This window comes from Mobula hypostoma, chromosome 8 (assembly GCF_963921235.1).
Source record: "Mobula hypostoma chromosome 8, sMobHyp1.1, whole genome shotgun sequence".
In the NCBI taxonomy this organism is placed as follows: domain Eukaryota; kingdom Metazoa; phylum Chordata; class Chondrichthyes; order Myliobatiformes; family Myliobatidae; genus Mobula; species Mobula hypostoma.
The window spans coordinates 130,595,790-130,611,635 of NC_086104.1; the positions used below are offsets into that span (position 1 = coordinate 130,595,790).

General features: G+C 43.5%; 1 protein-coding gene across 1 annotated transcript in view; it reads right to left on the bottom strand.

Annotated features, from left to right (window-relative positions):
- The window catches only part of si:dkeyp-117b11.1 (B-cell linker protein), a 73,974-nt gene that overhangs the window by 13,325 nt on the left and 44,803 nt on the right, over positions 1 to 15,846 (bottom strand). The window contains exons 6-9 of the mRNA XM_063056836.1: positions 10,301 to 10,362; positions 10,173 to 10,215; positions 6,510 to 6,582; positions 6,186 to 6,216 (exon numbers count right to left, since the gene is read on the bottom strand). Coding sequence (XP_062912906.1) covers positions 6,186 to 6,216; positions 6,510 to 6,582; positions 10,173 to 10,215; positions 10,301 to 10,362 — 209 coding nt within the window. The remainder of the gene's footprint in view (positions 1 to 6,185; positions 6,217 to 6,509; positions 6,583 to 10,172; positions 10,216 to 10,300; positions 10,363 to 15,846) is intronic.

A 15,846-nucleotide genomic window follows, 5' to 3' on the forward strand; every position in this document is an offset into this window, starting at 1 on the left:
ATTATCCCTCCTTTTTTTTCTTTTGCATTTATACTTTATACTTTATTGTTGCCAAACAATTGATACTAGTACGTACAATCATCACAGCGATATTTGATTCTGCGCTTCCCACTCCCTGGATTACAAATCGATAGTAAATATTAAAAACTTAAATTATAAATCATAAATAGAAAATAGAAAAATGGAAAGTAAGGTAGTGCAAAAAAAAACCGAGAGGCAGGTCCGGATATTTGGAGGGTACGGCCCAGATCCGGGTCAGGATCCATTCAGCAGTCCTATCACAGTTGGAAAGAAGCTGTTCCCAAATCTGGCCGTACGAGTCTTCAAGCTCCTGAGCCTTTTCCCGGAGGAAAGAGGGACGAAAAGTGTGTTGGCTGGGTAGGTCGTGTCCTTTTGCATTTAAATCCTTTACTTCCAGCTTCTTTCGGTTAAGACTTACAGTTTTTTTTATGTGTAAACATATTATAGCTCGGGTAGTTGGCAATATACATTATTTTTATAAATACAGCTCTGTGGTGATAAAAGTTCTTTTCTATATATCGTAAGGTTGGCTTGCAGTTGGGTAGTGAGAGGGTGGGGTGGTAACTAATTTTATACGATTCTACTATGGGTGCTTTTCCTTAACTGTTATGAACTGTACATTTGATATGTTTGTTTTGCGCTGTATAAACCGCTTTTTTTTACTGTTTTTTGTTGTTGCATTGTAGAAACTTATAAAAAAATTAACTAATTATTTTTAAAAATCTATGTTTGCAGCAAGAAGATTGATTTATTATTATTCACATTAAAAGTACGTACCCCCGCAAACAATAGCAGTGACTATGGTCAGGAGCAATCTTGTTAGTATTGTCCCAACCAGTCTTATCCTGATACGTTGTGTTTGAATGGAAAATTCCCAGATTCCTTTCCTGATATGAGTGGAGTCAGGCAAGGCAGCAAATCCATTTCTTCACATTCTTTAGTTAGGTCAGGAATAAACCTTCAGCTGTCTGCTACACTTTGTACTAAGACAGTTATGGTTATATATCCCACAGACACTCAGTGTTCAGGGCTCAGAAATAAGGATGAACCATGTATAAGGTAAAGGCACCTGTGGATTCAAGCACCAGGGAACTTAAAGGGAATAAAACTGGAAAGTTGAAATTTTCTCATATGATTTTTAAAAAACTATTTAACACTCTTTTGACACAGGAAGTGTGAAATAGGTAAGTAAGAAAATGTTGCTAGACTTTGGGAAGAATTCAATTGAAAGCAAAAAACCTGCAGATGCTGGAAACCTGAGCAACACACACAAAATGCTGGAGGAACTCAGCAGGCCAGGCAGCATCTAGGAAAAGAGTACAGTCGACATTTCAGGCCAAAACCCTTCGGCAGAGCTCTTTAGAACGTTTTTACACTCAGCTAATCAGGCAACGTCTTTGGAAAGAGGAAGTTTCAGGATGAAAAACCTTTGTTGGAAGTAAGAAAAAGAGGAATTAGTTTGAAGGTACTAGCAGATGGTAAAGAGCTGATCTTCCCTGGGGAGACCTCCCCTGTGTGCAGCTTTGGACTGCAGACCTAAAGGTGCATATTCAGATTGCCATTCTCAGAAAGGGGAATTGAATAAAATCGGTTTATATTTACAGAAGGTTAGAAGACTGAGAGATAATCTCACAAATTCTGAATCTAGATACCCAAGAGACTGCAGATATCAGAATCTGGAGCAAGAAGTGACCGGCTGGAGGAGCCCAGCAACCTGTCCTGATGCAGGGTTTCGGCCCAAAACACCAACTGTTTCTCTCCTCTCACAGACGCTGCTCGACCTGCTGAGTTCCTCCAGCAGATTGGAGGCGCCATGGTAGCTAGCGGTTAGCGCGGCTCGTCGGAGATCGGAGCTCATTTCCGAAGCCGCCTGTATGGAGAGTGTAAGCTTACGTCCTTCCTGTGAACGTGTGGGTTTCCTCCACATGCCCAGTTTCCTCCCACATTCCAGTGACATTCCAGTTGATAGGTCATTGTAAATTGTCCTGTGATTAGTCTAGGGTCAAATAGGTGGGTTGTTGGGCTCGTTTGGCCGGAAAGGCCTGCACTCTAAAATAAAAAGATCTTTTGTTGCTCTGAGAAGGATTGATCGGGTCTGTGCTGAGAGGCTGACTGACTCATGACGCTGGAAACCCAGTGGCTGTTTCGGAATAAGGGAACACCCATTAGGACTGAATGAGGAGGATTTCTTTCCAGTCAGAGAGTTGTGAGGCTTTGAAACTTTTGAACTCCCGTGAGAGTGGATTTGCATTCACTGAGTGTATAGGATGTATAAGACATTGAGAGGCGTTGATCGTGTGGATGGCCAGAGGCTTTTTCCCAGGGCTCAAATGGCTAGCATGAGGGGGCATAGTTTTAAGGTGCTTGGAAGTAGGTACAAGGGGGATGTCAGAGGTAAGTTTTGCACACAGAGAGTGGTGGGTGCGTGGAATTCACTGCCGGTGGTGGCGGTGGTGGAGGTGGATACAATAGGGTCTTTTAAGAGACTCTTAGATAGGGACATGGAGCTTAGAAAAATAGAGGGCTATGCAGCAGGGAAGATCTAGGCAGTTTCTAGAGCAGGTTATGTGGTCGGTACAACATTGTGGGCCGAAGGGCCTGTAATGTGCCATAGATGTCTATGTTCTATGGTCTATAAGTGTGTTTGGGGAGAAGTGAAGAAAATGAAGGAGTGAGGACACTGTGGCAGTGGATCAATCAAGATACGAAATAGAGGAGTATGTTTATGGGGAAGAGTGACATACTCTTGCTTTTATTCTGGTCTTTACCATCTGCAGGCTTGGACTGAATACAGAACACGGCATAGAAATGATATGTAGGAATTCTGAAGGAAAAGCAGGGAATGCTGCAGCTACAGAACCAGATCCACTGGATCTAACAGGGAGATGTTGTGAATACTTCGGGAAGACCCTCTATTGTTTTACCTAGTGTATCGTAAGACAATAAGGCCACAAGATATAGGAGCAGATTTAGGCCATTTGGCCATCAAGTCTGCTCCACCATTTAATCATGGCTGATCGATCTTCTCTCTCAGCCCCAATCTCCTGCCTTCTCCCCATATCCCTTCGTGCCTTGACTAAACAAGAATTTATCAACCTCTTTCTTAACTATTTCCAATGACTTCTGATTCACCACTCTCTGGCTAAAGAAGTTCTTCCTCATGGCCATTCTAAAAGGACTCCCCTCTATTCTGAGGCTGTGTCCTCTGGTCTTAGACTCTCCCACCATAGGAAACATCCTCTCCACAACCGCTCTTTCAAGACATTTCAACATTTGATAGGTTTCAATGAGGTCACCCCTCGTTCTTCTGAATTCCAGTGAGTACAGGCCCAGAGCCATGAAGTGCTCTTCATATGACAAGCCTTTCAATCCCAGAATCATTTTTGTAAACCTCCTTTGAACCTTCTCAAGTGCCAGCACGTCCTTTCTTAGATAAGGAGCCGAAATCTGCTCTCAATACTCCAAATGAGGCCTCACCAGTTCCTTATAAAGTTTCAACATTACATCCTTGCTTTTATATTCTAGTCTTGTTGAAATGAATGCTAACATTGCATTTGCCTTCCTCACTGCTGATTCAAACTGCAAATTAACCTTTAGGGAATCCTGCACAAGGACTCCCAAGTCCCTTTTCACCTCAGACTTTTGAATTTTCTCTCATTTAGAAAATAATCCAGGCTTTTATTTCTCCTACCTAAATGCATGACCATACACTTCCCAACACTGTATTCCATCTGCCACTTTGTTGCCCATTCTCTGTCTAAGTCCTTCTGTAGCTTCTCTACTTACTCAAAACTACCTGCCCCTCCATTTATCTTTGTATCATCTGCAAATTTGGCCACAAAGCCATCAACTCTGTCATCCAAATCATTGACATATAACTAAAAAGAATCAGCCCCATCAGAGACCCATGTGGAACACCACTAGTCATCGGCAGCCAACCAGAAAAGGCTCCCTTTAATCCCATTCTTTGTCTCCTGCCAATCAGCCACTGCTTTATCCATACTAGAATCTTTCCTGTAATACCATGGTTTCACAATTTGTTAAGCAGCCTCATGTGTGGCACCTTGTCAAAGGCCTTCTGAAAATCCAAGTACACAACAACAACAACAACCAATTCTCCTTTGTCTATCCTGCTTGTTATTTCTTGAAAGAATTCCAAAGATTTGTCAGCCAAGAATTTCCTTTAAGGAAACCCATGCAAACTATGGCATATTTTATCATGTGCCCCCAAGTACCCCAAAACCACATCCTTAATAATTAACTCTTACACCTTCCCAACCACTGAGGTCAGACTAACTGGCCTATAATTTCCTTTCTTCTGCCTGTCTCTTTTCTTGAAGAGTGGAGTGACATTTGCAATTTTCCACCCATTACAACCTCTCCAGTATCATTTTCCAGTGGTCTGATATATACTCTTGCCTCTCTTTTACACTTCATATATCTGAAGAAACTTTCAGTATCTTCTTTAATATTATTGGCTCACTTACCTTCATACTCCATCTTTTCCTTCACTTTATGACTTTTTTAGTTGCCTTCTGTTAGTTTTGAAAAGCTTCCCAGTCCTCTGACTTCCCACTAATTTTTGCCCTATTACATGTCTTCTCTGAGGCTGAACCTCACATCACAGCGCTAAGCAGTATTGCGCCCATATTGTACTGTCTCAGTACTTTTATATTTGTGTGCTGTAGCACTTACTTTTTATTCGCAGTTATTTTGTAAATAACACTATTCTTTGCATTTCTGGTTAGATGTTAACTGCATTTCATTGGCTTTGTATCTGTACTCGGCACAATGACAATAAAGTTGAATCTAATCCAATCTAATTTCTCTCACTTTGGCGTTGGCTTTGACTTCTCTTGTCAGCCACAGTTGTGTAATCCTGCCTTTAGAATACTTCTTCATCTTTGTACAGTATATATCAAAAGCTTTCTGAATTGCTCCCAGAAATTCCAGCCATTGCTGCTCTGCCATCATCCCTGCTAGTGTTCCTCCCCATTAATTTTGTCCTGTCTCATTCCTCTGTGATTCCCCTTACTCCACCAGCATCAAGTTGTCCTCTTTTCCTTTTAGATCTTCTTTGCAGTTTTCCAATTTTTCTAGCTGGTATGGAAGATACAGTATGTGTCATAAATGGCACGTGCATCGTCATGGACATAACCTGTTCCATCACAGGCACAGACCTTCCCCACTTTTAGCAGCATCTGCAAGAGCTGCTACCTCAAGGAGACAGGTGCTCTCCTCTTGCTTTTACCTTCAGGCTGGAGGTGCCTAATGGTGTGGCCTGAGGCCCCACACCACCAGGTTCAGTACGAGCTACATGTGCACAGCCATCGGATTGTTGAACTGACCTGCAAAACCTTAACCTCGCCTCAGCAGTGGAACACTAGAAACCACCTCTTGCACTACTCATCTCTGACTGCTTCCTTTTTTTTGCAATCTTTTATTTCTCTCTTGTATAATTCAGTATAATTTATGTATAAAGGGTTGTCTATACCTACACACACGTGATGCTGCTGCAAGCATGTCTTTTATTGTAGCTGTATCTCACCGTCCTTATGCACATGGTAATGCTGGACCATTTCCCCAGCAATGGAAAAGAGACTAGAAGCAGTTGAATTATGGTTCTACAGGAGAATGTTAAAAATACCATGGACCACACACACATCAAATGAAGAAGCTCTCAGAAGAGCCCAAGCAGTTCAATCACTCATACCGACAATAAGAGAAAGACAACTCAGATTCCTAGGACACATCATGCGGAAAGATGAACTAGAAAAAATCATACTCTCTGGAAAGATTGAGGGGAGTAAACCTAGAGGAAGACCTCGGCTTATGTACATCAAAAGCATAGCCAGGTGGCTACACATTGAGGAAATGGAAGTCATCCAAAAAACGAAGGATAGCTCTATATGGAAAACCATGGTCACCAAAGTCCGCATCGGATATGGTACCTAGACAGACAGAGTAAATTTGACTTGACCTTATCCATCAGCAAGGTAACTGCTATTTCCAATGTTAACATCAAAATTTCAACAAAAGTTTTAATTCATCACTTAGATGCAACTTTACTCTTGAGGTCATGGGCTGTCGTTACATTTCGCTGTAACCTCAGCTACGTTCTTCATTCAGTTGTTTTCTGCATACAGTTCAGCGACAATACTCACTGATTTTCCGACAGGAACGGCAGGAGTTCCCCTGAAAGATAATACAGTTTTATTAATTCACGACCTAATGCTCTAGGAGAAACACAATCCTTGGAAAGCAAAGGGAGAGGGACAGAGGGATACTTCAATCCAATATGATCACAGGAATCCTGAGAAAATGTCCAGGGCCATGCTAAAGAAGAGAGTGCAGGAAGGCATAGGGTGGTGGGGGGGTGGGGGGGAGGGTTGTGGCAAATGTGGTGAGAGAGGACCGCACAGAACTGCCATTGGACACAGGAGTAAAGGCAGGCATGTCTTGAACCAAAGGAGATTAGCTTCACTTACACTGGAGGTAAAATTCCTCCCCGTGGAGGAGTTGTCAGTGATCTGGGACCAGATATAGGTTTACTTCCTTTCCCTGCGAGAAAGAAAGAAGAGCTGAAATGTAGACTATGTGAAGGACACATCAGAGTTTTTCAGTCAGCACAGACAGGAAGAGTTGTTACTCTGCCACTCACTAATATAATGCATTGAATTTACCAATCCACCTGATTTTTCTTCCCACTGCTGCTGTACCTTTCTGCTTCCCCAAAACCCTTTAACATTAGAGTTCCAAAGTCTAGGTAGGAGACATTGGTGGATATTTACCTTAGGGGCTGGGGCCTGCCTTGTCATTCCACTTTAGCCTCCAATATTGGCCGCTGCCTTTCTATTTAACCACAGGAGTGGCAGCTTCACAATCGAACCCAACTCTCACCAAGAAATAGGTGGACCCGGTGAGCATTGTGGCAGGAAGGACCACTCAAAGATAAGATGAAGGAACATGTGCTTGGAGGCAGAGGATGTGAGCGGGGGTGCTATGTGAGCGCTTTCCATCTGCATTTGCCAAAGAGAAGCACATGGAGGATGGTGAGATCGGTGCTAATATGCTAAAGCTTTTTGAGATAAAGAAGGAGGCAGTGTTGGGTTTCCTAAAGTACCCAGGGCCAGGTTATTGAGAGAGGCAAGAGATGAGGTTGCTGGGGCATTGATCATATCTTCTCTAGTCACAGGCAAAATCCCAGAGGACTAGTGAGCAGCTAATGTTGTTCTGTTGTTCAAGAAAGGGAATAGAGATAATTATAAGATTATTAGGCCATTTGGCCATTGAGTCTGTTCCAACATTCCATCGTGGCTGATTTATTATCCCACTTGGCCGTGTTCTCCTGCCTTCTCCCCTTAACCTTTGACACCCTGATTAATCAAAAACTTACTAACCTCCGCTTTAAGTATACTCAAATCCTGGAAACTATAGACCAGCGAATCTTATGTCAGTGCTGGGGAAGCTACTGGGGGGGATTTGCGGGGTTAGGATTTATGAGTATTTGGAAAGCCGTATCCTAATTAGAGGCAGTCAGCATGGCTTTGTGAGGGGCATAGTACCTTGATTGAGTTTTTCAAGGAGGTGATGAACATAATTGATGAAGGTAGAAGTCTGGATGTTATCAACATGTATTTCAAGTGAGGCATTTGTCAAGGTCCTTCATGGTAGGCTCATCCAAAAAGTTAAGGTGCATGTTATCTATATTAACTTGGCTATTTGGATTCAGAATGGGCTTAGCCATTGAAAATAGAGGGTCGTGGGACTTATTCTGGTTGGAGGTCTGCGACTGGTGGTGTTCCACAGTGATCGGTGCTGGGACCTCTGCTGTTAGATATTAATATGACCTGGATGAAAATGTAGATAAGTGTGTTGATAAAAATGCAGATGGCACAAACATTGGTGGGGTAGAGTGGAACATAGATGAGCTGCAGATATGAGAGGAGAAATGGCAGATGAAGTTTAATCTGGCCACGAATGAGGTGTTGCATTTTGGGTGATCAAATGTAAAAGGGCCAGTACACTGTTAATGGCAGGACCCTTAATGCTGCTGCTGTACAGAGGGACCTTGGAGTTCAAGTCCAGAACTCCCTGTACCTGCCTGCACAGGTTGACTGAGTGGTAAAGAAGGCATGCAACATACCCATCTTTATTAGTTGAGGAACTGAGTTCAAGCATCAGGAAGTTGTGTTGCAGCTTTACAAAACTCTGAATAGGCCACATCTGGAGTACAGGTATTGCATTAAATTCTCGTCACTCCATTAGGAGGATGTGGGGGCATTGTAAAGGATGTAGGAGAGATTTACCAGGATGCTGCCTGGATAAGATGGTGCTATAAGCGATTGGTTGGACAAACCTCATTTGTTTTCTCAGGAGCTGTGGAGGCTAAAGGAAGACCTGATGAGGTTAATAAGATTATAAAAGGCATAAACAATACAGCCAGTATTGTTTTCTTCAGGGTGAAAATGTCTAACACTAGATAGCATGAACTTAAGCGAGAGGTGTGAGCTCAATGGAGATGTGAGGGGCAAGTCTTTCTGAACAGAGTGGTGGGTGCCTGGAATGCACTGTCAGGGATAGAGGTGGAGGCCAATGTAAAAGAGGCATTTAGGAGTCTCTGAGTAGAATGTGCAGAGAATGGAGGAAACCTGCAGATGCTGGAAATTCAAGCAACACACACAAGAAGTGCTGGTGAACTGGCAGCATCTATAGGAAGAGGTACAGTCGATGTTTCGGGCCAAGACCCTTCGTCTCAAATCTTCCTACAGATGCTGCCTGGCCTGCTGCATTCACCAACATTTTTTGTGTGTATCACAGGATAAAAGGGCCAGTTTATGCACTGTGCTGTTCTATGTCCTACGATGATTAGAAATAGCTTTAATCATTCAGTCCCTGCTCAAATTCCATTGTGGAAAATATGGCACCTGGGAACAATTCTGGATTCAGGAGTCAACAGAAAGTCTAAGAGACAGGACTAGTACAGAGAGGCTCCAAAGCAAGGACGAGAAGACGAGTCTGAGAGTGATAGTTAAGATAAAGCAGAAGGCGGGGCTGAGGCTGCCAGAGGAGGTTTGGAGGAAGCCAATGGGGCCAATGTTAATCAAGGAGGCAGAGGGGCCATTGCATAGAGGAGTCAGAACATGAGCAGATGGGACGGTCGATGGAGTTGGACCTGAGCCTTGGGGTGAGGTCACAGGATGCTGAGAGGCTGGGGAAGTGCCTTACAGGGTTTCAAGGTGATGGAGTGGAGGGGGTGGGGAGGCAACAATCTCGAACTTATGTCTCATCTCGCCTGGAGTATGCTACAGTTGGAAAGGGTCATTCTGGCTCACCCGCGATCACTCCTGGGGCAACCTAGCCTAGTTTTGCCCTTGATGCTCCAAATGGAAAACTGCATGGGGAATTACATCATTCTATGCATGATCACATCGCTTGTACCATGGGTGTGTCACCCCACAAGTGTCCGATTGTTGTCCTATTTTGCCCCATCTAAAATCCATTTCAGTCACATTATGAAGTGGAAGTTCTAAGCACTTATTCTAATGTAAATTCACACATGCACATTTTCCTTCCTGTACTCTTTCCCCCAACCCGATTGTCTCCTGTCTGGGGTCAGTCGCACGAACCTCAGAGCCTTAGTCCCAACCGGAAAGCGCTTGGTCCCTTGGGAAATACTGTATGCAACCAACTATTTTTATAGAGTGCATCAATGATTGTTTTTCCAATCTTTGACATTAATATGACGATCAACAGTCAGCAGGATGTGAAATTCCTAATGGAGAACGGGTTGAAAGTGAGAACAGATAAAAAAGAGATGGATGAATGGCAGGAATATTATGGGAGGGGGAGAGATTGAGACAGAGATAGAGAGCGTGGCGGATGCAGGCTTGATTGCAACATTTAAGAGACACTTGGATAAGTACGTGGATGAGAGGGGGATGAGAGGGGTATGAAGGGGTCTGGTCCAGGTGCAGGTCAATGGGACTAAGCAGAATAACAGCTGGGAATGGACTAGATGGGCTGAAGGGCCTGTTTCTGTGCTATCATGCTGTATGACTCTAAAGAGGAGACAATTTGAAAGGGTGATGTGATTTGAAGCCCAGTTGTGTAAGAAAACGGCGTGCACGAGTGGAATGAAATGGACTTACTTTCTATGTTGTCAAACTCCAGATACTCAGCACTGTCAGCGTCCTGTGCAAAAGCAGAGCGCACTGTAACCGATAAACTCAAATGCACTGCTCGGCCATCATGTCAAACTACAGAAAATATTGTGTACCTCTGTGGAAACGGGCATTGGAGGCCGGGTTTGGCTTGGTGGAGGAGGCACTGGTGTGGAACCTTGAAAGACGTTATTCATCATAGGATCAGAGAACAGAAAATGTTAGATGTACTGGTTCTAATTCCCTGTGCTACATTAAGTGAGCAGGTACTGTACATACTGGGAAAACTAGATACATCCCTCATCCCTGCAGCAAACTCCGGTCTTTGGGCACCACCTTCATCCTTCTCTTTGGCAACAGGCGGATGCTGAACCAGGCTGTCCAGAGACTGTGTGTCATATTTGGCCCCAGGATGAGCTTACCCATGCTTTAACTAAGATGCTGTTCTTATTTCAGCAACCTTGCAGAATCTGATTTATTATCACTGACTTAGATGACGTCCAATTTGTTGTTTTCCCGCACCATAAGAGCAGAATGAGGCCATCTGGTCCATCGAGTCTTCTCCTCCATTCCATCATGGCTGATTTATTTTCCCTCTCAGCCCCACTCTCCTGCCTTCTCCCCGTAACCTTTGACATCCTGACTAGTCAAGAACCTAAAACCTCCGCTTTAAATATACTCAGCGACTTGGCCTCCACAGCTGTCTGTGGCAATGAAATTCAACCCTCTGGCTAAAGAAATTCCTCCTCACCTCCGCTCAAAGGGAATGTCCCTCTGTTCTGAGGCTGTGTCATCTGGTCTTAGACTCCCCCACTATAGGAAACATCCTCTCCACGTCCACTCTATCTAGGCCTTTCAATATTCAGTACCTTCCAATAAGATCCTCCCTCATTCTTCTAAACTCCAGTGAATATAGAGCCATCAAACGCTCCTCACATGTTAACCCTTCATTCGCATGAACCTCCTCCAGACGCTCTCCAATGCCAGCACATCTTTTCTTAGAAATGGGGCCCAAAACTGCTCACAGTACCGCAAGTGCAACCTGACCAATGCTTTATAAGGCCCCAGCTTTACATCCTTACACCAGTACCATGTGAAAACATAAAATTGTTAGAAATTAAAGAAATAAATAGTGCAAAAAATAGGAATTACAAGGTAGTGTTCATATGTTTATGAACATTTCACTAATCTGATGGTGGGTGGGAAGAAGCTGTTGTTAGGTCCTGTCCCATCTCAGAATTCGTTCTACCAATGTACCCACCACTTATATCAGACTACTGGCCTGTAGTTTCCTGCTTGTTTTTCCTACTTTTCTTAAACAATGTTACCACACTAACCGCTCTTCAAAACGTCACCTGTGGCCAGAGATGGAGGAAAAATCTCTGCAAGGGTCTCTGCAATTTTTTCTCTAGCTTCTCATAAGGTCTGAGAATGCACCAGGTCAGGCCAGAATCAGAATCAGGTTTACTATCACCGGCATGTGACATGAAATTCGTTAACTTTGCAGCAGCAGCTCAGTGCAATACATAATATAGCAGAGATTTTAAAAAATAATAAATAAAATAAAAATAATAATAAATAAACAAGTAAATCAATTACAGTATACGTATATTGAATAGATTTTTTTAAATGTGTGAAAACAGAAATACTGTATATTAAAAAAACAGTGAGATAGTATCCAAAGATTCAATGTCCATTTAGGAATTGGATGGCAGAGGGGAAGAAGCTGTTCCTGAATCGCTGAGTGTGTGCCTTCAGGCTTCTGTACCTCCTACTGATGGTAACAGTGAGAAAAGGGCATGCCCTGGGGCTGGGGGTCCTTAATAATGGACACTGCCTTTCTGAGACATCACTGCCTGAAGATGTCCTGGGTACTTTGTAGGCTAGTACCCAAGATGGAGCTGAGTAGATTCACAACCAACTGCAGCTTCTTTTGGTCCTGTGCAGTAGCACCTCCCTCCCATACCAGACAGTGATGCAGCCTGTCAGAATGCTCTCCACAGTACAACTATAGAAGTTTTTGAGTGTATTTGTTGACATGCCAAATCTCTTCAAACTCCTAATGAAGTATAGCCGCTGTCTTGCCTTCTTTATAACTACATCGATACGTTGGGACCAGGTTAAATCCTCAGAGACCTTGACACCCAGGAACTTGAAACTGCTCACTCTCTCCACTTCTGACCCCTCTATGAGGATTGGTATGCATTCCTTCGTCTTACCCTTCCTGAAGTCCATAATCAGCTCTTTCATCTTACTGACATTGAGTGCCAGGTTGTTGCTATGGCACCACTCCACTAGTTGGCATATCTCACTCCTGTATGCCCTCTCGTCACCACCTGAATTCTACCAACAATGGTTGTATCGTCAGCAAATTTATAGATGGTATTTGAGCTATGCCTAGCCACACAGTCATGGGTATACAGAGAGTAGAGCAGTGGGCTAAGCACACACCCCTGAGGTGCGCCAGTGTTGATCGTCAGCGAGGAGGATATGTTATCACCAATCCGCACAGATTGTTGTCTTCCGGTTAGGAAGTCGAGGATCCAATTGCAGAGGGAGGTACAGAGGCCCAGGTTCTGCAGCTTCTCAATCAGGATTGTGGGAATGATGGTATTAAATGCTGAGCTATAGTCAATGAACAGCATCCTGACATAGGTGTTTGTGTTGTCCAGGTGGTCTAAAGCCATGTGGAGAGCCATTGAGATTGTGTCTGCCGTTGACCTATTGTGCCGATAGGCAAATTGCAATGGGTCCAGGTCCTTGCTGAGGCAGGAGTTCAGACTAGTCAAGACCAACCTCTCAAAGAGTTTCATCACTGTTGACGTGAGTGCTACCAGGCGATAGTCATTAAGTCAGCTCACTTTATTATTCTTAGGTACTGGTATAATTGTTGCCTTTTTGAAGCAAGTGAGAACTTCCACCCATAGCAGTGAGAGGTTGAAAATGTCTTTGAATACTCCTGCTAGTTGGTTGGCACAGCTTTTCAGAGCCTTACCAGGTACTCCATTGGGACCTTCCACCTTGCGAGGGTTCACTCTCTTTAAAGATAGCCTAACGTCAGCCTCTGTGACAGAGATCACAGGGTCATCAGGTGCAACAGGGATCTTCACAGCTGTAGTTGCTTTCTGTCTTTCAAAGCGCGCATAGAAAGCATTGAGCTCATCTGGTAGTGAAGCATCACTGCCATTCATGCTATTGGGTTTCACTTTGTACAGGTAATGTCTTGCAGACCCTGCCAGAGTTACCGTGCATCCGATGTCTCCTCCAACCTCGTTCAAAATTGTCTCTTCACCCTTGAAATAGCCCTCCGCAAATCATACCTAGTTTTCTGATACAGGCTTGGGTTGCCAGACTTGAATGCCACAGATCTGGCCTTCAGCAGACAACGTACCTCTTGGTTCATCCACGGGTTTTGGTTTCAGAATGTGCAGTAAGTCTTTGTAGGCACACACTCATCACACAGGTTTTAATGAAGTCAGTAACAACTGCAGCACACTCATCCAGGTTTGAAGATGAATCCCTGAATACAGTTCAGTCCACCAATTCAAAGCAGTCCTGTAGGTGCTCCTGTGCTTCCCTTGTCCATACCTTCTTGGTCCTCACCGGTGGTGCTGCATTCTTCAGTCTCTGCCTCTACTCAGTGAGTAGAAGTACAGCCAGGTGATCAGAGCATGGGGATCTATCCACCTTAATGCATTTTAAGCCTCCATTATCTCCTCCCTGCTATTCTGTATGTGGCCCAAGACAACGCCACTCATTTCCTTAACTTCCATCATTTTCTTCACAGTAAAAACTTAAGAAAAACTTTAGAAATCACATAGATTTCCTTTGTTACACACGCATAGACATGCTGGTCTTTAAGGAGATCTAATCTCTCCCTAGATACTTTTATATACCTATCGAATCTCTTGGCATTTTGCTTCATTTTGCTTGCCAACTTCTTCTCATATCTTCTTTTTGTTCTCCTAATTCCTTTCTTTAGTGCATTCCTACATTTCTTGCAGGCAACAGAGATTCACTAGTTCCCAACAGCTTATACACAACAGCTTATGCCTTCCCTCTTTTTCTGAACAAGAGCCTCAATGTCTCTTTAGTCAGCCAGGGTTCCCGAAACCTACCAGCCTTACCTTCGACCTAATAGGAAGGTGCAGGCCCTGAAATCCCGACATCGTACTTTTAAAGTCCTCACACGTGGCAGACTCTCCTTTTCCTGCAAACAATCTCACCCAATCGACCACACTGCTTGATCCCTCCTAATATCCCCAAAACTTGCTCTGCCCCAGTTCAAGGCCTTAAACAGAGAACCAGTGATACTCTCCTCCATAACTCTTTTAAAACTAATAGGATATGGTCACTAGACCCAAAGTTCTCAATGACAGACACCTCCACAGTGTTGCGCCCTCCCTCTATATATCAATCAAGGAAGCTTTCTTTAACATATTTTCACTATGGCTAGTCCAGTCAATATTAGGGAAAAGGATCTGGTGTTTTCCTGACCTACATGACGAATAAACTCTTCTCAGACTTCCAGCTGGGTACAGGTATCGATTATAACCAACATTTCGATGACAAACTCTGCCATCTTCATGAGTTAAAATCTCCCATTAATACTACCTTATTATGTATATAATCTGCACTTAAGGGAAAGGATTTTGCCTTTCTTACTTGGGATGCTCCCACTTGAAAGGCAAATTTGTTTTTTCCTGCCATCTCTACCATCTCTCTATTCAGACACTGCCAGCTTGTACATTTAATACCCAATCTCATCTCCTCTGTCATGTCAGACAAAAGAAGATCAGATAGAATGGAAATTGCTCACAGATCTGAGGTAAATTTTGGCTAATTGGAAGTGTAGACCGGGAAAGTACAAGACTTGACTTTTATTGTGTGAGTAGCAGACCCTGTCCTGACCTTTTGACAACATTCCCAACAGATTTTATGGAAGGGAATGGTTGTCCTGGTTACTTTATCATGTTTGATAAAGATGAACTTTTGATCTTCCAATCCATCTCACATGGTCCTTGCACTTTAGTTGCCTGCCCGCACTGCACTTTTCCCTGCAAGAGTAGCTCTATATTCTGCCTTGTTGTTTTCACCTTTCATACTCCTGTTTGGAATGATCTGACTGGATGGCATGAAAACAAAGCTTTTCACTGTATCTCAGTACGTGTGACAGTAGTAAACTAACTCCCAATAAAATAACCAAAGTCACCTCCAAAGGATTCCTGCACCTTTCCCAGGACTGCCATCACCCATCTCATTCTGGCCTTCTCCTATAATCAATGGCAAGTTACTCACTATTTCTTGAGTGATCTTCCCTGTTGCACCTTCCAGGTGGTCATGCGTCAGCAACTTTTGCCTAGATTTATCAATAAATACTTTAAAAAACCTGTCCAACATGGGGATTGGTGCCTACACCATGCACTCAGGTAGCCTTACCATTGAGTTTATTGTTCTCAACCTGCAAAAGGAAGATACAAAAACTCGAAGCTTACAGGAACTAATGTATCATCAGCTGAGATACAGTTGGAGTACAGGAAGACGCAGGTAGGTGAGAGGAGGGGAGAGGATGGGCCACAAGTTTGGAGTTTGCAGAAGTGTAGTGAGAGAAGCATTGTGAAAGGAGAGCAGAGGATTTTGCATTCAATAAGTTCTTGATGAA